Source organism: Eubalaena glacialis, chromosome 10 (assembly GCF_028564815.1).
Source record: "Eubalaena glacialis isolate mEubGla1 chromosome 10, mEubGla1.1.hap2.+ XY, whole genome shotgun sequence".
In the NCBI taxonomy this organism is placed as follows: domain Eukaryota; kingdom Metazoa; phylum Chordata; class Mammalia; order Artiodactyla; family Balaenidae; genus Eubalaena; species Eubalaena glacialis.
The window spans coordinates 122,189,654-122,209,366 of NC_083725.1; the positions used below are offsets into that span (position 1 = coordinate 122,189,654).

General features: G+C 61.1%; 1 protein-coding gene across 4 annotated transcripts; it reads right to left on the bottom strand.

Annotated features, from left to right (window-relative positions):
• Positions 1 to 333: 333 nt before the first annotated feature.
• EPS8L2 (EPS8 signaling adaptor L2) lies at positions 334 to 17,967 on the bottom strand. 4 transcript variants are annotated; one of them, XM_061202331.1, is made up of 21 exons: positions 17,800 to 17,967; positions 15,242 to 15,364; positions 15,079 to 15,134; positions 14,214 to 14,278; positions 7,197 to 7,358; positions 6,629 to 6,778; positions 6,473 to 6,552; positions 6,245 to 6,387; positions 6,093 to 6,163; positions 5,798 to 5,924; positions 5,517 to 5,605; positions 5,338 to 5,412; positions 4,978 to 5,126; positions 4,727 to 4,859; positions 4,500 to 4,612; positions 3,064 to 3,169; positions 2,312 to 2,425; positions 1,969 to 2,038; positions 1,663 to 1,843; positions 1,421 to 1,553; positions 334 to 1,334 (listed from the first exon to the last, which is right to left on the bottom strand). In XM_061202331.1, exons 2-21 carry the CDS (start codon positions 15,283 to 15,285, stop codon positions 1,251 to 1,253), a joined length of 2,145 nt encoding a protein of 714 aa, XP_061058314.1. In that variant the 5' UTR covers positions 15,286 to 15,364; positions 17,800 to 17,967; the 3' UTR covers positions 334 to 1,250. The 4 variants fall into 4 exon arrangements, with proteins under 4 accessions (XP_061058314.1, XP_061058311.1, XP_061058313.1 ...); XM_061202328.1 differs by having other exon boundaries at positions 15,242 to 15,302; positions 17,800 to 17,870; XM_061202330.1 differs by lacking the exon at positions 15,242 to 15,364 and having other exon boundaries at positions 17,800 to 17,881.
• Between the last annotated feature and the right edge of the window lie 1,746 nt (positions 17,968 to 19,713).

Sequence of the window (19,713 nt, forward strand, 5' to 3'; positions counted from 1 at the left end):
GGAGGTTTGGCAGCCCTGCTCCCCACCACTCCCACTCGGGCCTTCCGGACAGACATCAGGCCTGGGAGAGCCCCAGGCACAGAGTGGGCAGGGCCCCCCTCTCAGCCCACAGCTCCCAGGAGCGTCCTCTGGGCCCTCTCGCAAGGGTGTGGAGGGGAGGGTGTCCTGGGCCCCCCACTTGGGTCAGGGCTGAGCAGCCTCACCGGGAAACCCCCCAGCCCGGCCTGGCCGCAGCCTGTCTGTGCTCAGGAGCTCTTCCAAAGGCGCAATCCCGGGGGGCTCCAGGACCCACAGTGACCCCACCCCACCTCCAGGAGACAGACACAGGGCTGCTGGGAGACTTAAGTGGTTTAATGATATGGATTCTGAGCCTCGGTCACCTTTCCTCGCTGGGGTGCGACCCGCAGAGTCCAGGGCTCCAAGACTCACCCCCAGCACACAGCACGCCAGGCAAGGCTGGCCTGAGACTTGCTCAGAAAAGGTTCCCTTCTGGCTCTGCGGAGGGGGAGCGGGCAGGGCTGGGGTGGGGGTGAGGGGTGCCCAAGGCCAGAACTCGGGTGAGTGGTGTTCAGTCCATCCTTGATCCTCCAGGTGGTGAAGGGAGAACGGCATGCACCCCACCCCAGTGGGGCCCGGAGTCCCCCAACCCACCCTGGGGGTGCCGTGTGCTGGGTGGGCGCTGAGGGCAATCTCTGGGGGCAAAGGGCACCAGTCCAACCAGCTCAGAGCCAAGGGCAGCTGGGTGGCTGAGGTCTGCTGCCCTGGTGGCCCGCAGCCGGCCACCCGGAGGTATGGGGATGCAGTGGCTGCAGGGGACCGTGGGGACAGGGGCAGGGCCTGAGTCACCTGCGCTGGGAGGAACCTCTGTGTGGACGGAGGCGGCCAGAGGAAAGGTCCCTGCCCCCTCCCAGGGTATGTATGTGGGTTCTGCGGCCTCAGGGAGAGCTGTGGGGAAGGGCAGGGCTGGGTCTGGGACCGGCACAACTCCGGCCTCAGCGGGCGGGCGGACGAGGGGCTGGCGCCACCTGGTGGCAAGTTTGGCTACGGTGGGCGTCGGGGCAGGTGGGGAGTGTGGGCCGGGGCACCGCTGAGCCGGAGGACAGGCCCCACGTGCCACGAGGCGGGCGAGCCGGTCCCCAGCCGGCACGACTCTCCGTCCGAGTCCACGGTCCGCAATACGTACACGTACAAAAATAATACTCCAGCCACGGGGGCGGGCCCTGCCGCGAGCCGTGGGCCCTGCCGCAGGCCTAGCTGTCTTCCTCCGCCCGCCTCTGGTTCTTGGAATGGAACTTGCTCATGAGCTCCTCCAGCTCCGACCCACCTTGCTGCTTCTGGGGGAGCCGGGGGACCCGCAGGTCAGTGTCCCGCCAGCCCCCCTTCCCGGGGCGCGCGGGGAGCGGAGGGCGGGGCGGCTCACCTCCAGGACGGCCTTCTGCACGGTGAGCTGGCTGTACACGCGGGCGCCCTCCTCCCCGCACACCTTCCGCAGCTCGTCCTTGTTGAGCGAGAAGAGCTGGGGCCCAGTCAGGATGCCGAGGTTCTCCACGATCCTGGGGGCGGGGGGCAGGGGGCGGGGCGGGGCGTGAGGGCGGGGCCCCGGCCGTGGGCGTGGCGGCCGCCGCGCCCGCCCCCTGCCCGCCCTGTGCGCCCTTCGCTCACCGGGCGCTGAAGGCCTTGGCTTCCAGCCAGGCGCGGACCTCGCTGGGGCCGGACTCGTAGGTGAGCGGCAGGTGCACCGGCTGGCTGCGCTCCACGCGGAAGTGCCGCGTCGGCTGTACCTTGATGTGGCTGATCTTCTTGATGAGCTCGTCGTTGACCTCGTCCATGTGCTGCATCAGCTCTGCGGGGCGCCAGGCGGCTCAGGCCTGCCCGCACGTACCCGCGTACCCGGGGCTCCCCTCCCCACCGCCTCCCCCGCTGGCTCTGGGCCCCCCGCCCGTAGGGTCTGGCGGCCCCATCCCTCACCGCCTTTGTTCCCGGCAAAGCCTGGGGGCAGCTTGTGGGTTGGGCTGGCAGGACCCCAGTATTTCATTCCCTGCAGGGTGAACAAGAGGGGGGGTGGGGGCGCCATTAGGTCAGCTTATCACCCCTCCCGGCACCCCTCCCCGCCCCTCCTCCCCCACCTCCCAGGACCTGCCCAGCCCCCCACCTTCCCAGACTCGGCCCGGAGCCAGGGAGCCCCCGCACCAGCCCCTATAGCCGAGGGGTCCAGGCTCCGGGCCCGGTCTTTCTCTGCCCCCACCCCCACAACAAACCCCCAGCCACCCGGCCTGACCCCGCAGCAGGATGGAGCAGACCTCCGCCTCACCTGCTCCAGGAGGGCGTCCTCTGGCCGGGCCTCGGCCAGGATGTTGCCGGGCACGTAGCCTGCCTGGCCGCTGCGATTTCGAAGCTTCCACCACTGGTGGTCGTCTTCCAGCACCTGTGGGCGCCGCATCTCCGCCATCACCCCTGACCCACAGCGCCCGCCCCCCACCCCCCGCCATAGGCACCAGTGCTGGGTGCTGGGACCACCGGTGTGAGCCCCTCTTTACTGATGGGCCAGAGAGAGTTCCGGAGTCCCCCCTGAGCCTGCTCCCCCCTCCCCATTCTACACACCTCCTCCAGGTGCCCCTGGCCCACCTGGCCTCCCACCCATCCATAGGGGCCACCCCCCTCCCCGTCCCTCCCAGCAGCATCTTAAGCCTCTAGCCTGGTTGTGGATATAGATCACCCCCCCCCCCAGCTGCTCCACTTTCTGTCCCCCAGTGGGTGGCCTGGATTCAGGACGGGCACAAAACTCAGAAAGTGCCTTGAGGGGGCTCCCGGGGTGGGCATGAATGACAAGCCCCTGCTGGATTGGGGGGTCCCCCACTCGGCACAGGGAGGGCCCACCCCACCCTTCAGCCTGAGCCCAGCCCAGCCCAGGGGCCCTTGGGCTCCCTCCGAGATCCCCAAGACAGGGAGGCCCCTCAGCCAGGCTGTGCTGGGGCGGGTGCCAGGCTGCGGACCCAGAGTGGAGCCCTGGGGTCAGGCGGACCCCTCCTCTGGACCGCCAGCCGCTCCCCGGCCCCCACTCACCTCCAGGACCTCGTCCTTGAGCACCGACAGCTCGTTCGCGTTGCGGGCTGTGAAGTCGTAGAGGACCTTGACGTACTTGGCCATGGCCGGTGCGGGTTCGTAGCCCCTGTGTGGAATGGGAGGGGCTGAGGCTCAGGGCTGGGCTGGGGTCTCTTCCTGGGCCTGGGGGAGCGCCGGGGGCAGCAGCTTCCCAGGTGAACGGCTGCGTCCTGTCCTGCGGCACAGCGGCTGCGGCTGTCAGCTGGGATGGAAACTGTGACAGCCCCGTTGCGTCTGGGGCCCCCTGCGTGGGGGGGCAGCGGAGGCGGATGGGATGCAAGGGTCTGTGGGCACAGCAAGGCCTGCCCTGCCCTAGCCCCTAGCCCTGGAGGCTTAGGGGTCTCCAGGCCCAGCCCCCCAGGGGATCTAGAGCCAGGCGTGTACCCGAGAAACGACAGGTCGTCCCTGGAAAGTGGCTGACCATGGGGGAGGGCCAGATGCTTTCAGAGCCGTAGTCCCTCCGGCACTGCAGACACGACGCAGGGCCGCCCGTGAGCTGCAGGGTCCCAGGGTGTCCCAGCCCTTGCACGGAGCAGGCCTGTGCCTGCCACCCGTGCTGGGCCATCCCTTCTGGTCAGTCTGGCCCCTGATCACGAGGGCACCCCTCATACAGGTGCAGGGCTCGGGACCCTGGGTAAGTGGGGGCTCTGGGGCTGGGGCAGCCCCTGGGGCCCCGGTGGGGGGCTGTGTCAGGATTGGCCAGGGTGGACCGGTCAGGGGCTGGAGCTAAAAGGATGAAAATGTTTCTTGAAGGTGGCCCTAGGCCAGGGACCAGGGCATCAGGCTGGTGGGGCAAAGGGAGGGGCACACTTATTCAAAACATGGATTCCAGCCCCCTCCCCTCCTGAGACTGAATCCTGGGGTCTGGTGAGTAATGAGCTCCCCAGGCAGGTCCTGGGCCAGGACTGAGAACAGAAAGTAGGAGGGGAGGGGAGGAAGGACGGGGACTCCCCCAGGCCCTGGGGCTGTAAGACATGGTCTGTGGAAATGTGTGCGGCCAGAGGGAGAGAGGCCGTTCCCACCCAGACCATCAGTCTCCTCCTCCGGCTCTGAGGCTGGGCCTAAATCAGCCCCAACAGGGCAACTGGGATCGTTGAGACCATTTAAGTTAAGTGGTTTAGTAAACTTCTAACCATGATTCTAAAGCATAAACGTGGAGAAACAAAAAGAGATGACGTATTAGGTACGTCATCTAAGCACTTTATGGGTGCTTTTGACATTTTCCCCTCAATTGTACACCACAAAGTTGAAAGGAAACCTGGCTCTAGTGTGGAAAGCATTACTTTGACCGTCGTTGAAAAAGGCATTTGCTGCCACCTGGTGGCAGTGTACCCATAGCAGAGCCTCCGTGATTTGAGGGGTGAGCGTCACACTCAGTCACTTTGAGCAGAGCTTACCTGTGAGCACGTGGGGAGCTGACTTGGGGGAGGACGTCTCCCTGGGGTGTGGGCTCAGATGTGAAGCTATGCTTTGGGGAGTTTCTGAAGGACGTGCGGCTCACTGGAGTTGGCTGTGGGGAAGCGGACACCGGGGCTTGGTGTGAAGCAGGGGCTGGGCCAGGAGGTCAGGGCGGTGAGGGCAGTGGGCGGAGGTGGAGTGCAAGCGGGGCTGCGGGCGCTCTGACCTCATCACCGGGGGCTGACGCCAGCCCCTCCACCTCCCAGGGGGCCTCCTGCAGCACGTCCAGGGGTGGCTCCCAGCCGCTCTGGAACTTGGGCACGTAGGGGGGCACCTGCGGCTCCCGAGGCCACTCGGAGCTGGGGTGGGAAGTCCTGGGGTGAGCTGTGCCCACCGACCAGAGCTGGCCCCACCCAGGACCCCCAGCCCACCCGCCAAGGGACCCATCCTGGTGTGCGCCCCGTGCCACCGCCCTACCGGGGTCGTGTCCAGGTCTCCCCCAGGGACTCCCACAGCGCCATCTCCTTGGGGACCAGGTGGCCGCGCAGGAAGCCCACAGTGTCTCGGGAGAGCAGGGGGCTGGAGACGGAGCGAGCAATGTCTGGGCCACCACAGGTGCTGACGATCTGGGGCACAGCGGGGCGTCAGAGGCCCCCCTCCCACCCTGCGCCTGCCTGCAACACCACTGGCCTGCCCACTGCGCCCACCACTCAGAGTGCCGACGCCGGCCCCAGCCCACTGCCCAAGGTGGGCACTTGCTTCCCACCGAGTCAGGGGCAAGCCCCCCAGGCCCGCGCTCCCCCGCCCCAGCCCCTGCCTCCCCCCAGCCCCAGGCACCAGATCCAGGGGCCCGAAGAGGAAGTGCACCAGCTCGGCTGCGCTAGGGTTCTGGATGTGCTTCTGAAGCTTGGCCTGTGGGCAGGGAGCAGGTCGACCTGTGGGGTGGCACCAGGGACAAGGCACCCCCCCCCCCCCCGGTATCAGCTCGGAGGGATGGGGTGGGCTGCTGTACTCACGAGCAGGTTGATGGCCAGCTTGGTCTTCCGGAAACAGTCAACAAACTCGGCCTCGGAGGGGGGCCGTGCTCGCAGCGTGAGGACACCCTCTGGACAGGGGGTTGGGGGGTAAGCCTGGCCGGCGCATCGCTGCCCTGGTGGGTCCGGCCTCAGTCTGATGTCGCCCACCCGCTGAGACTGGACCTTGCTCTGCTCAGTGGCCACTGTGCTCCCCACCTCCACTCCTGCGTCCACCCCGATGCCCCTCCCCTGTCCGGTGCCCCCCGCCCCCGCCCCCGCACCTGCCGGCGCCTTCTTCCCCTTCTTCTTTCCCTTCTTGCGCTGGTTCAGCTGCTTGAAAGCCTCAGCAGCCTTCTGTAGCCGAGCCACGAACCACTCGATGTCGTCCAGGGCGCAGTTGAGGATTTGCTGGGGTCAGAGCAGGGGCAGGGGTCAGCCTCCGGCGCCCCACCCGCTGCAGGGACACCCCCACCTGCTGCCTCTTGGCCCCTGGCCTGGGGGAGGGGGTGGGTGCTGGCTGGGGGTTGGCCCCAGGAGCCCGGAGTGGGTGGGAGGTCCTGCCGGCCCGAGACCCACCGTCTCCTTCTCGATCTTCTGAGCCAGCACGGCCCTCGGCTCCTCGTCCTGCGACTCCCAACGGCGAAAGCCTGGACGGGAGCAGAGCTGCTGCTGACTGAGCCCCCCCACCAACCCTGCTGCCGCCCCCCAGCCCATCCCCCTCGGCCCACCTGGGTCTCCGAGCGGCGTGGGCAGGCCCACTCGGTTCTTGGTGGAAGGCGAGTCCCTGCCGTGGCGCTGGAAGGGGATGGGGGCCGGGCCCTGGGACGGGGGCAGGACGGACTGCCGCTGCCGGATCTTCTCCTGGTGGCCCCTGAAGTGGGACGAAGGGCCGCTGAGCCTGGCCGCAGCCCCAGCCCCAGGCCCGGCCCCTCCCCCCGCCCCTCCTACCCCCCTACTTGAGGGTCTGTGGCCGCATCTTCTTCCCCAGGCGGCAGTCGGCCAGCGCGCTCTCGATGTCCTCATGCACCAGCTCCGCCTGGGGGGACGGGGTGTCAGGCTGGCTCTTCGGGGGGAATCTGCGCTCCCCGCCCCGCCCCCATCCCGCCCCTCACCTCCACCTCGTCGCAGTGGAAGAAGTGGATGTCGGGCTTGCTCTGGTCTGAGTCCTGGCACACAAGCAGCAGCACCGACGGGTAGCGTAGCTGGTTCAGCACGGTCTGGCTGTGCCGCACGGTCGGCAGTGGGAAGTTCTCCAGCTCCTCCTGGGGGACAGGCGGCTGGGACCGGGCTTGCCATGGTGCATGGCGAGAGTCCCAGACACGGATGAGGGCTCACGGCCGTGGGCACGGGGGAGACCCGAGGAGCGGATGCCGGGGACACGGGCTGACTGTGGGCGTGGCCTGTGGCATTCACGCCACGGATACGGCACGGAAAAGGAACGTAGCCTGGACACGGGCATGGACACGGACCCCACGGGGCAGCGTGCACACAACGGGCCCTGCCTCGGTACAGCCGGTGGAGAAGCTCTGGCGAGGTGGACATGTCCCTGTGTGACGTGGCTCCCCTGTACTCTCGGCCCTCGTCCTGCTCCCTCTCCCACAGAGGCCCAGTGTGTCTGGGTCACTGCCTGTGCCTGCCTTGCAGGATGGGCGAACGCCCTCCCTCCTGCTGCCACCATACCTGGGATTCCACGTCCAGCAGCCGCAGCGACTGGTCGTTGACCTGCAGCAGCATCTCCTGTGTCCAGATCTTCTCCTTGGAGCTCAGCTGCACCAGCTTCCGGATGGCATCTTCCACGGACGCAATGGCCTCACTCTTGTCCATGATGAACGTGGCCAAGTGCTGGGTGGGCAGGCAGGGGGTCACTCTGGGTGGAGCCCTCCTGGTGCTAAGAACCAGGGCCAAGGGGCTGCACCCTGGGGCTCTGAGGGGCTAGGGCCAACCTTGGGGGTCTGAGGGGGTCACAGCCAGCCCCGGGGGTCTGAGGGGCCATGGCCAACCTTGGGGGTCTGAGGGGACCACGGCCGACCCTGGGGGCCTGAGGGGGCCACGGCCAACCCTGGGGGGTACAAGGGGGCCACAGACAACCCTGGGGGTCTGAGGGGGCCACCGCCAACCCTGGGGGGGTCCGAGGGGGTCATAGTCAACCCTGGGGGTCTGATGGGGCCACAGCCAACCCTGGGGGGTCCGAGGGGGCCACAGCCAACCCTGGGGGTCTGAGGGGCCACAGCCAACCTTGGGGGTCTGAGGGGGCCACGGCCAACCCTGGGGGTCTGAGGGGGTCACAACTAATCCTGGGGGTCTGAGGGGAACATCCCTGCCCTGGGGGTCTGAAGAGACAAAGCCCCACCTTGGGGGGTCCTCTGCTCTCCTCGGGGGATGTCTGTGGGGGCAATGGATGTGCCCTGGCAAACCCCTTGGCAGCCCTGCACACACAGCCCCCAGCCCACCCACATCTGCCACTGGGCTCCGGGACCAGGCTCCCTGCCCCCTCAGCAGCCCTGGTGCAGGCTCACGACAGGGCCTTGGCATGTGCCACCTCTGCCCGAGTCCGGTCTCGCCCAGCTCGCTCTTCCTTCCGGACTGTGCTCGGACACGACCTCCCTGCCTGCCTGGCCACAGCCTCACCGTCAGCACGTCCCTGACCTGCCCTTGTGTTTATCATCATCCGACTTTATGCTGGACATGACATGCTTCTTTGTTTGCTTTCTGGCTGCTGTCTCCCCGCTGCCTGTGACAGTGCTGGGCCCCCAGCAGGCGCCCAGTGAATGTGACGGGAATGAATGAGCAGCCCATGGGGACTCTTGGCCCGCCCCGCTGCTCCCTCTCCAAGCCTGGCTCAGGCCCCTCCTCCTTCCAGGATCCCCCATGTGTCCTCGCTGACCTTTGCTGAATTCAGTAAACAATACTGGGACAGCTGGGTGAACACTCACAGAAACTCCAAGCAGTTAAGGCTTAACCACAGAACATGGAAGCGTGAAAGTGCTATAAGGAAATACTAGGTAATTTCTGATAATCTCAGGAAGGCCTGCTTCACTGGGGGACTTTGCTAAGCAAGGAAGAAAATCCAGATGCTCAGAAGACAAGACCGGGACTTCCCTGGTGGTCCAGTGGTTAAAACACTGAGCTTAAACTGCAGGGGGCGTGGGTTCGATCCCTGGTTAGGGAACTAGGATTCCACACGCCGCATGGTGGGGCCACGAAAAAAAAAAAAAGGGAATAAAAAGATAAGACCAATAAATCTGACTTAATAAAAAAAAAGTTTCTGCCTGAGAAAAAAATACCACATACAAAATATTTTAAAAACCACACAGATATAATGATAGATACAATGGAGGTGATGTAGGCTAATTTTCTTGATACAGGAAAAGGCCAACATGCATTACAATGATAGTTCTTACTTTGTTAAAGCCTCTATTTTGTTTAATTATTAAGGATACCAACGATAAATGAATAAAGAATGAAAGAATATGTAAACAAGTAAAAGATTAACAGCTCAATAGAAAAATTGACAAAAGGTATGAACAGAGAGTCTATAGGAAAATAAATATAAGTAACCTTTTAATATAGAAAATTATATGCAGGGGAATTCCCTCGTGGTCCAGGGGTTAGGACTCTGGGCTTTCATTGCCGAGGGCCCGGGTTCAATCCCTGGCTGGGGATCTAAGATCCCACAACTAAGATCCCACAGGCTGCACGGTGCGGCCAAAAAGTATATATATATATATATATATATATATATATATATATATATATATATACACACACACGTATATCTGCAGACTCATTCAATACAAGAATTGCAAATTGAAGCTGGAGACTATGACTTTAGGAATGAGTTTTCACCTATTCTGTGGCCCAGTACTAACAAGCCCTTGTGGGTTACACTGGCTGGTTAAAGACGTGGAGAAGGAGGAGCCCTTGCTCCGCACTCGCCTGGCTGCTCTGGGGAGGAGTTGATGACACTGGACCAGCCCACATGCTTCCCTCTTACAATCCCAAGGCAACCTGCACACGTGTAGAATGTGGCACGGGTACAAGGCTGCTCCCTGCACAACTCTTGGAGGCCAACCTACATGTCCATGGGCAGGTTAGAAAGAGACTGGGCAGAGGAATTCCCTGGTGGTCCAGTGGTTAAGAATCCGCCTTCCTATTCAGGGGACACAGGTTCGATCCCTGGTCAGGGAACTAAGATCCCACATGCTGAGAGCCCGAGCACCGCAACTAAGACCCGACGCAGCCAAATAAATAAATGAATAAAATGCTAAAAAAAAAAAGAAAGAGAGCGGGCAGGGGACTTCCCTGGTGATTCAGTGGATAAGACTCTGCGCTCCTAATGCAGGGGACCCAGGTTCGATCACTGTTTGGGGCACTAGATCCCACATGCATGCTGCAACTAAGAGTTAGCATGCTGCAACCATGAGCCTGCATGCTGCAACTAAAAGATCCCGCATGCCGCAACGAAGACCTGGCGCAGCCAAAATAAGTAAGTAAATAAATAGATAAATATTTAAAAAAAAAAAAAAAGGGACTTCCCTGGTGGTCCAGTGGTTGAGAATCCGCCTTCCAATGCAGGGGACGTGGGTTCCATCCCTGGTGGGGGAACTAAGATCCCACATGCCGCAGGCAACTAAGCCCACGTGCTCTAGAGTCTGCACGCCACATCAAGAGAGAAGCCCGTATGCAGCAACTAAGATCCAACGCAGCCATAAATAAATAAATAAATAAATATCTTAAAAAAGAAAAGAAAAGAAAGAGAGTGGGCAGAAACATGCAGTGACTATCAGGCAGCTGGTCTGTCTGCATGAGGCTCATTGTCAGCAAAATACTGCACAGCCAAACCATCCCAGCCATGCTGTCCATACATTCCAAATGACTGAAAACATACAGAGTGTATTCTCTGACCAGAATGGGATTAAATTAGAAATCAATAACAGAATGATAACTACAAAACCCTATTAATTGGAAATTAAGCAACACACTTCTAAATAAATCATGGGTCCATATTTGTAGAAATTAAACAGCACACTTTTAAACAACAAATGAGTGAAAGAGGAAATCACGAGGGAAATAAGGAAATACCTAGAGACAAATGAAAATAGAAACACAACATATCAAAACTTATGGGATGCAGCAAAAGCAGCACTACGGGGAAATTTATACCTATAAATGCTTACATGGTTAAATGCTTAAAAAGAAGAAAAATCTAAACAACGCATGGGTCAAAGAAGTCACAAGGAAATTTAGAAAATATTCTGAGTTGCAGTAACATGGGTGGACCTAGAGATGATCATACTAAGTGAAGTAAGTCAGACAGAGAAAGACAAATATCATATGATATCACTCATATGTGGAATCTAATTTTAAAAAATGCTACAAATGAACTTACTTACAAAACAGAAACAGACTCACAGATTTCGAAAATAAACTTATGGTTACCAAAGGGGAAAGGTGGGGAAGGGATAAATTAGGAGCTTGGGATTAACGTACACACACTACTATATATAAAATAGATAACCAACAAGGACCCACTGTGTAGCATAGGGAATTACATTCAATATCTTGTAATAACCTATAATGGAAAAGAATCTGAAAAAGAAGGAATACATGTATATGTATAATTGAATCACTTTGCTGTACATCTGAAACTAACACATTATAAATCAACTATACTCCAATAAAATATAATTTTAAAAAAGAAAATATTCTGAGCTGAACAATAATAAAAACAAGCACATTGAAACTTGTGGAAGATAGCTAAAGCAGTCCTTTGAGGAGCTTTATAGCTTTAAATGAATGTCAGAAAAGAAGAAAGACTTAATATCAATGGTCTGGGCATTCCTCTTAAGAAACTAGAAAATGACAATCAGATGAAACCCAGAGTAAGTGGAAAGAAGGAAAATAAGAGCAGAAACCAATGAACTAGTAAAATATACAAACAACAGAGAAAAATCAACAAAACCCAAGGTTGGTTCTGAAAAGATTGATGAAATTGATAAACCCTTAGCAAGACTGATCAAGAAAAAAATAGAGAAAACACAAATGATCAATAACCAGAAGGAACGAGGGGACATCACTACAGATCATACAGGTGTAAAAGTGAATTCATAATAAAAGAAAACTTCCCACAAAGGAAACCCTATATTCAGGGCCTCACAGGTGAATCCTAACAAATACTTAAGAGGGAAATCACAACAATCTTCCATAAACTCTTTCTGAAGACTAGAGGAGTAGGAACATTTCTCCACTCATTTTATAAGGCCAACATAACTCTGATACCCAAACCTGCCAAGGGCATTGCAGGAAAAGAAAATTATAGACCAATGTTCTAATAAATATTAATGAAAAAAAATCCTTAACAAAATAGTAGTAAATTAGTCTTGTCAATACATAAAAAGGATAATAAACCATTAGTAAATGAAGTTTATCCTAGAAATGCAAGGTTGGTTCAACATTTTTAAAAATCAGCATGATTCATTACATTAACAATAGTAAATACATTTCAATTGAGAAAGCATTTGATAAAATTCAACAACTTTCATGATAAAAGCTCTCAGCAAATAAAGAATGGAAAGGAACTTCCCCATTCTAGTAAAGGGTATCTACAAAAACATACAGCTTATAAAACGGGGAATTCTGAATACTTTCTTCTAAGATTGGACACAGGCAAGGATGTTCACTATCAGTACTCTTATTGAGCACTGTCCTGGTAGTTCTAGCCAGGGCAATAAAGCAAGAAAAACAAAGTGGCTAAAATTAAGAAATTAAGTACTGTATTTTCAGACAAAATGATTGCGTACATAAAAAAATCCAATGAATCTATAAGCAATTCCTGAAACAAGTAAATGAATTCAGCAAGGTCTCAGAATACTCAATCACTATACAAAAATTCAACTGTATAAAACAAATGCTGGGACATCCCTGGCGGCGCAGTGGTTAAGAATCCACTTGCCAATGCAGGGGACACGAGTTCGAGCCCTGGTCTGGGAAGATTCCACATGCCACGGAGCAACTAAGCCCGTGCGCCACAACTACTGAGCCAGTGCGCCACAACTATTGAAGCCCACACTTCTAGAGCCCGTGCTCCGCAACAAGAGAAGCCACCGCAATGAGAAGCCCGCGTACCTCAACGAAGACCCGACACAGCCAAATAAATAAATAAATAAACCCACAAGGCTTCGGTGCCCCCCCTCCCATTGCCACCACCTCTCACCCTCCCTCTTGGCCTCAGCTTCCTCATCTGGGAGGGGTCAGCAAACCTGCCCACATCCCCAGCCTTGCTGGCTGCTGGGCAGGCAGGAGACGTGGCCCCAGCCTGGGGTCCTTCCACAGGCTAGCTTGGACCAAAGTCTAGGAGAAGGGCTGGGAGGCCCCGCTGGCACAGGTGGCTCCTCACCAAGGAGGGCAAAGTCCCTCCCACAGAGAGGTGGCAGAGCTGCCCTTGGACGCTGAGCCTGCAGCAGTCATGAGCTGACCACACAAGACGGCCCCTGCCTGCCCAGGTTGGCAGGGAGGGCTGATCACCAACACAGCCCAATGCAAGAGCCCTAGGGACTCCCATGTCTCATTGCACCCACTGTATAGATGAGAAAACAGGCTCAGAAAGCAGTGACTCACCTGGCTTCTGTGGGCATGGAGGGCTCTAAGGGGAGGGACGTTCTTACCTTCCTGGTCCAGGCCCCCCACTTTCCTCATCTAGGGCTCCCCACTTCCTGGTCCAGGGCTCCTCACTTTCCTGGTCCAGGGCTCCTCACCTTCCTGGTCCAGGGCCCCCACCTTCCTGGTCCAGGGCCCTCACCTTCCTGGTCCAGGGCCCTCACCTTCCTGGTCCAGGCCCCCCACCTTCCTGGTCCAGGGCCCTCACCTTCCTGGTCCAGGCCCCCCACCTTCCTGGTCCAGGGCCCTCACCTTCCTGGTCCAGGCCCCCCACCTTCCTGGTCCAGGCCCCCCACCTTCCTGGTCCAGGGCCCTCACCTTCCTGGTCCAGGCCCCCCACCTTCCTGGTCCAGGCTCCCCACCTTCCTGGTCCAGGGCCCTCACCTTCCTGGTCCAGGCCCCTCACCTTCCTGGTCCAGGCCCCCCACCTTCCTGATCCTGGGTCCCCCTCCCTCCTCCCACTTCAGCCATTCCCAGCCCTGCTGTCCTGCAAGTTTGGACGATGACCAGGAACCAGGAACTTGGCCGGCTGCCAGGGGCAGGAAGGTCATTTTAAAAACATATTTCCTGAGTTCTAAGTGTGAATTAAAAGTGACCTAAAAGCAAAGGCCTCCGGAGCTGGCGGCTCGTCTAGAGTGCAGTTACCCATCTCGACTGTCCAGGCTTAGTGGGATTAGCCATCGAGGACGTCCCTGCAGGAGCTCAGAAAAGGGCATCTGCTCCACGTCCTCCCTCCTAATCTAGCTCACTGTTGTGAGGCCAGGGTGACAGCTTCCCTCCCACTGGGGCTTCCGGGGGCACCCAGAGCTGTCCTTGCCTTTCTGTGTTGCCCCTGGCATCCCTCTCCCCGATGTAGCTCCAGGGTTCCTGTGCCCCTCAGACCGGGAGCTCCCCAGGACCGGAGGGAGGCTCCCCACCGGGGGTGAGCCCAGAACAGGCCGCCTGCTGTGGGACCACTTCTCCCCGGGCCTCAGTTTCCCCACAGGCCCGGGGACCCCGGAGCACAGAGGACAGGAGTGCCCTGTGGGGTGAGGGGCTCACCTGGACGTGGTACTGGGAGGTCTCATGCATGATGACATTGGAGTTGGAGTACTTCTTCCTCTGCTCTGAATAAGGAGACACGGTCACTCACCCCTGAGGGCAGGACCCCAGGCGGGGCCGCAGGGAGGGCAGAGTGCAGGCGAGGAGGGCTGCTCTGTGGGCCCCTTGTGGCCGCCAGGAAGGACACAAGGGCACGGAATGGAGGGACCGCCCCTCCTGGCAGAACACGGAACTCCCTCGGTCCCCAGGAGGGACCCCCAGCTCAGAGTGGTGATGGCACAACTGTGTCTGGGGTCTGTCCTGGAGCAGATGCAGGAGGCTCAGCCTCCTTTCATGGAGGCCCCCTGCCCACCTTCCTGGGGAGGGGTCTGGTCCAGGGCTTCCCCCAACTCTAAGAGCTGCCAGCTACCATCTCCCTGCCTCTCCCTGCCCCTCCCTGGGGTTCCTTGCATTCCAGAGGCGGCACTGCATGGCTGGGGGAGGGTCAGAGCTGGGGGAGGTGGGGGCCGGCCAGGCCCCGCCCTCCCAGAGCAGACACCTGGCACTCAGTCCAGCAGGAGCCCCCGCCCCTGGAGGATCGGGTGGCGGAGAAGAGCACAGAGAATCAATATTGATGCTCCCTGAATTATTAGTAAGGCCTCTCCCCTTACTGGCTCACTGTGGGGAGGGCTATTCAGTGGCCAGAGTTTGGGGGAGGGACCTGAGCACCTGCTGGTTGATTAGGGTCCAGGGGCCTTCTCTGGGTGCCCAGGGCTGACCCGCGTCTCCCCGGGTGGGGGCCTGGCACAGCCCTGGGGAAGGGAGTAGGCGAGACCCTCCCAGCCGAGCTGGTCCCCGAGGCCTCTTGTCCTCAAACCTCACTCACCAAACAGGTCCTTGGCACTCATCTTGGCCACACCGTCAGACCGGCCCAGGCTGCCACTGCAAGGGAGGGGCTGGTGAGGGTGGGGCCCATGCCGCACCCCTCCCTGGGGACTACGGGTGGGTAGCGGGTGGTGGGTGCCTAGTGGGTGGGGGTGGGGGCTCACTTGGCAGCACCCGGGCAACAGCTCACGGACCCTGATTGGCTCATGGCGTCCTCGACGGTGGCTGGCGGTGAGAGGGCAGACCTCAGAGTGGCCTGGGTCCAGGGCTTAGTGCCTGGCCCACACCTAAGTGCACAGGGGAGCCAAGCTGACACCTTATCGTGACCTGGCCGGGGCCTTGCTACCCCAGCACAGGGCCTGGGTCTCCTCCCCATCCCTCCCTGGATGCAGGGCCTGGGGCCCCGATGGCCTGGGCAGATTCCCCAGGGTGCCTGGGCAGGCAGTCCTCAGGGAGCAGAGCCCTGCCTTCTGGACACACCAGGACCACCCCTGCTCCACATCCCACTTGGTGTTCACTGCAGCCCCATCTCTCCCTGGACCCTCGGTCCTCTACAGGGACCCCCAGGACGTGCCAGCAGAGGGGTCCCACCCCCAGAGGCTGTCTGGAGTGGGGCTGCGAGGAAGATGTCCTGGGGGCTCTGAAGGGGGGTCGGGGGAAGAGGCACCTTCCAAGCAGAGGGAACAGCATGTTTAAAGGCCCTGAGGCAGGTGGGAGCCAGACAAGGGAGAAAGGCAGCAAAAGATGAGGCTGGAGCCCAGGGCGAAGGGTAGGGGGCCTGGGGACCCAGAGCCCAGGGTGAAGTCCAGACGGAGCCCACCATCTGAGGGGTGAGCAGAGCCTGGTACCCCTGGGCCAGGCTGACATGTCCTGTGGGATTCTGTGCTCCGTGGGGACCTCTGGGTCCACACTGTGCCGCATCCGATGTCACCAGTGATGCCATCCATCTGCGGCTTCAGTGTTTAGGGGGCTGCAGGGTTGGGTCGCAAGCCAGGGGTGCTGGTATCCAGGGCAGGCAGTACCCGGTACCTGGTAGCTTGTACAAGCACCTGGTAGCTTGAGCAGGTACTACCTACAGGGAAGGCTCCCCGGAGGTGTGAGGGACCCGGGGGCGTCAGGCTACCCCCTCCCACATGCCACCGAGGGTCCGGGCTTGGCCGGATCCCTCTGTCCGTCTGTCCGTGGAGAGTGTCCGGAAGGCTCACGACCTCAGCGGGTGAGCCCGAGTTTGCTTAATGGGATTCCCGGCGGGCTGAGCCGAGGGTGCTGGGCACGTGCGTCCAGACACACGCGCACCTGGGCGAAACCCAGGCCTGTGAGCACACAGACACCTAGGTCGTGACATTCGGCCTCCCCTAGGGGGCGGGGTGGGGGGCCTCAGGGCCAGCCAGGGAGGTGGGTCCAGGCATCTGGGTTGGGGAGCAGCTGGGGGAGGGGCCGCTTACAGGCCGGCTCCAGCGGGGAGGAAGGGGGCTTCTTCAGCTGACTGGGGTGGGGATGACACTAGCCCTGAGGGCCCCAGGGCCCAGGCTGCACTTCGGTTTCACTGTGGCCATTTTCCGGGAGCAAAGGAAGGCCGAGTATGGTGCCTGGTCAGGCAGGGGAGGGGGAGGAGGCCCAGCAGGGCAGGGAGGGCAGAGGGACCAGCTCCAAGTTCAAATTCCAGCTCGCAGCTGAACGACCTTGGGGAGGAGTCAGCTTAAGGCCCAGGGAGCCAGGTGGGGCCCTGGGATGGGGGAGACGCTGGGGCTCTGGCTGTGCCCAGGTCTGGGCCCTGCGGGTTGGGGGAGGGAAAAGCCTGGGAAGCTGTAGGTGGGGAGCAGGGTGCCGAGCGTGCACTTGGGAGACAGAGGCAGGCAGAGAGCTGGGCGGCGCTGGACCCCTGACTGCACTGGGCAGGGCCAGGAGAGGCCCCGCCACAGGCCGTGGGGGAGGTGCAGAAGCGGCAGGAGAGGCGGCGCCAGCTGGGCTTGGCCTCCCAGCGCAGCTGGGGCTGACCACATCTGGGTGGGGCACAGATGGTCGGTGGCGCACTTCAGAAGCACCGGGAGCCCTGCTTACCCGCCTCCCCTGCCACCAGGACACCTGAGGCACAGGGGCTGCCCCAGGCCAGCCCAGCCCAGCCCAGCCCAGGTTGGAGGCACACAGGCCCCGGCAGCTCGGCCCCCAGCCTCCTCCCTGAAACTCCCACACCCCAACCTTAACCGAGAGCCTGACCCCGGCCTGATGCGTCCCTGGCCCTGCGTTCCCGCCTGCCTCGGACAAACAGGAAGCCGGCTAGCACGCCAAAGGAGCCCCCAGTCCGCCCCGGCAACAGTGGTGCAGATCCTTTGAGGGGCAGGGGCTGAGCCTCCTCAACACCGCTTCACTGGAGGAGGGGGTTCCCCCCACCGAGCCCCAGGGCTGGGAGGCGGCCGGCTGACTCAGAAGCCACTGGCTTACAAACATCGCCAGCGCACGGCGCCGCCCCAGGACCGGACGGGGCAGGCCAGGCCGCAGGAACCCGGCTGCGGCCACCAGCCCAAGGAAAGCCCGCGGGCCCGGCGCGGCCCCTCGCGCCCGATGCCCCATGCGCCCCGGCCCGGCCTGCAGACCCAGGCCAGAGCCCCGCGTCGCGCTGCCACCTGGGGAAACTGAGGCCCGGGCAGCCCGCCCTCCGTGCGCTCGGCTCCCCTGTGGCTCCAGGGCCAAAGCGGGTGCGGGCTCCAGGCGGGGCACTCACCTGCTCCTCTCGCGGCCCCGCGCCTGGCCACCCACTGGTCCTTTAGTACGCGCGTCCGTCCGCCCGTCTGTCGGAGCCTGGCTCCAGAGGAGAGAGGGACGCGCGGAGGAGCCGGGGCGGGGCGCTGGGAGGAACCTGAGCGGCAGGTTAGAGTCACCGTGTGCGGGCGGGCACTGGGCAGGGGCGGGGGTGGGACGCGGATGCCCCGCCCACCCCGCCCCCGCTCAGGACCCCGCCCCCACCGCGGCTCCCCGCGGACGGTCCCCACAGCCACCCGGGTCCCTCTGCGCAAACCCCACCCCTAAAGCGGGGGCGCTGGTGGACGGGTGGGCGGGGCCGGGAGCCCATCCCTCGCTGGGGTGCTCAGGGCGACAGCGCGCCCCGACGCTGCTCTGAGATCTTCCCGGGGCAAGCCCAGCTGCCTGCACCCCAGAGGGGTGGCGTGGAGCCCTGGGGAGGTCAGACCTGCCCCTGCCAGGTTCCCCCAGCCTCAGGTGCCCCAGGACCCGGGGCCGAGTCCCATCCTCTTCCACTGGGGCCCCTCTGGTCTGGAGGGAGCGCTAGGGCCAGGCTTTAGTCTGAGTGAGTCTCAAAGGTAGACCATGGGCCAGAGGCTCTGCAGCCCTGCTCCCTGAGATTGCCAGGTCCGGGGCGGGGGTACCTCCTCCACGATCTAGGAGCTCCTAAAGTCTCTTTCTTTGTGTCGCCCAGCCCAGTGTGGGCACCCCCTGAGGAGTGGGGTTATCCCATGGCCGGGGAGGGGGGGTGTCGGGACGCCTGTGGCCTACGCTGTCCTTGAGTGCCAGGGCAGCGTTGGTGCGAGGGCGCTCTGGGCAGTGACCCCCGCCTTAGGCCAGGCCCCAAGCTCTGCCCGCGGTTCTGTCTTTCCTCCTCCTGAACTGACCCCCAGGATGGCCGTGCCCACCAAACTGGGTGAAGAGGGCAGGCCGGGTGGTGGTGGGCACCCCCAGGCACCCCAAGGCTCCCGCTGTTGTCCTGGGGTGGGGGGAGCAGGAAAGGTGTGCCAGGACGCAGGGTCCCAGGTCCGTGGTCCTAGAAGGGCGCGCAGCTGGTGTTTGCCAGGAGCCCCAGCTAAGGAGACACAGTGTCCTGGAAGGCCAGCGGCATTGTCCCTCCCCACATCGCTAGGACCTTCCTGCCTGTCTGGGGTGTTACAGGTGAGCTCGCACAGGGGTGCAGGGAGTGGCCTTTGTCCTCCAGCCCCGCCCTGCCGCAGAGCCCTGGCGAGGCCTGGCTTCCTGGTTCTGTCTCCCCTCTGCTGACAACGTCAGCAGAGGAGACGGCATGCCAGCCCTTCCAGGAGGCTGAGCCTGAAAGGGCAAAACGTGGGAGGCACGCAGGGAGGGGAGCAGCTGAGGTGGGCACTCTCTGCTTCTGAAATCAACGTGATCGGCATCAGATCGGGAGCACTGACCCCCTCAAGAATGCAGTTGGGGGCCTGGAGTCCCAGGCTGCTTGGTGGCCACCTTGAGTGTGGTATGCCCCGTGGCCAAAGCAATGCGGATGTCAAGGGCCTGGCCCAGACTCTCGGGCAGGCTGTGAACGCGGAGGACACAGGTATCTTGCTGCCTGGGTCTGCAGGGGAGGGGCTGAGGTTCCCAAAGACAGCAGGTGCATCCATCGCGGCCTCCCTGAGCCCATGTGGGCGGGAGAGGGTGGAGCCCTGCGGAGCGCACAGAGGGTAAGCAGCAGGACGCCCCCACTGGCCTTCGGGGCTACAGGCGCACACTGGTCCTGAGCTAGAGGAGTTGGCTGAGCAGACAGCTCTCTGCTCCCACTGGCCCCCTAAGGGTAAGACCCGCGAGGCTGACACCACCAGTGCCCCTCGCTGAGGCCAGCCCCGTGGAGGCCCAGGCTGGGGGAGCGCAGCTCCGGGGCTGCTGCGTGGGGCCT

Excerpts from the sequence above, each read along its gene's own strand:
- EPS8L2 (XM_061202331.1), bottom strand. The coding sequence starts at position 15,285 with ATGAGCCAATCAGGGTCCGTGAGCTGTTGCCCGGGTGCTGCCAA. Across the intron at positions 15,135-15,241 it reads TGTTGCCCGGGTGCTGCCAA|TGGCAGCCTGGGCCGGTCTG; the intron begins GTGAGCCCCCAC and ends CCTCCCTTGCAG. Across the intron at positions 2,426-3,063 it reads TCAAGGACGAGGTCCTGGAG|GTGCTGGAAGACGACCACCA; the intron begins GTGAGTGGGGGC and ends CGGCGCCCACAG.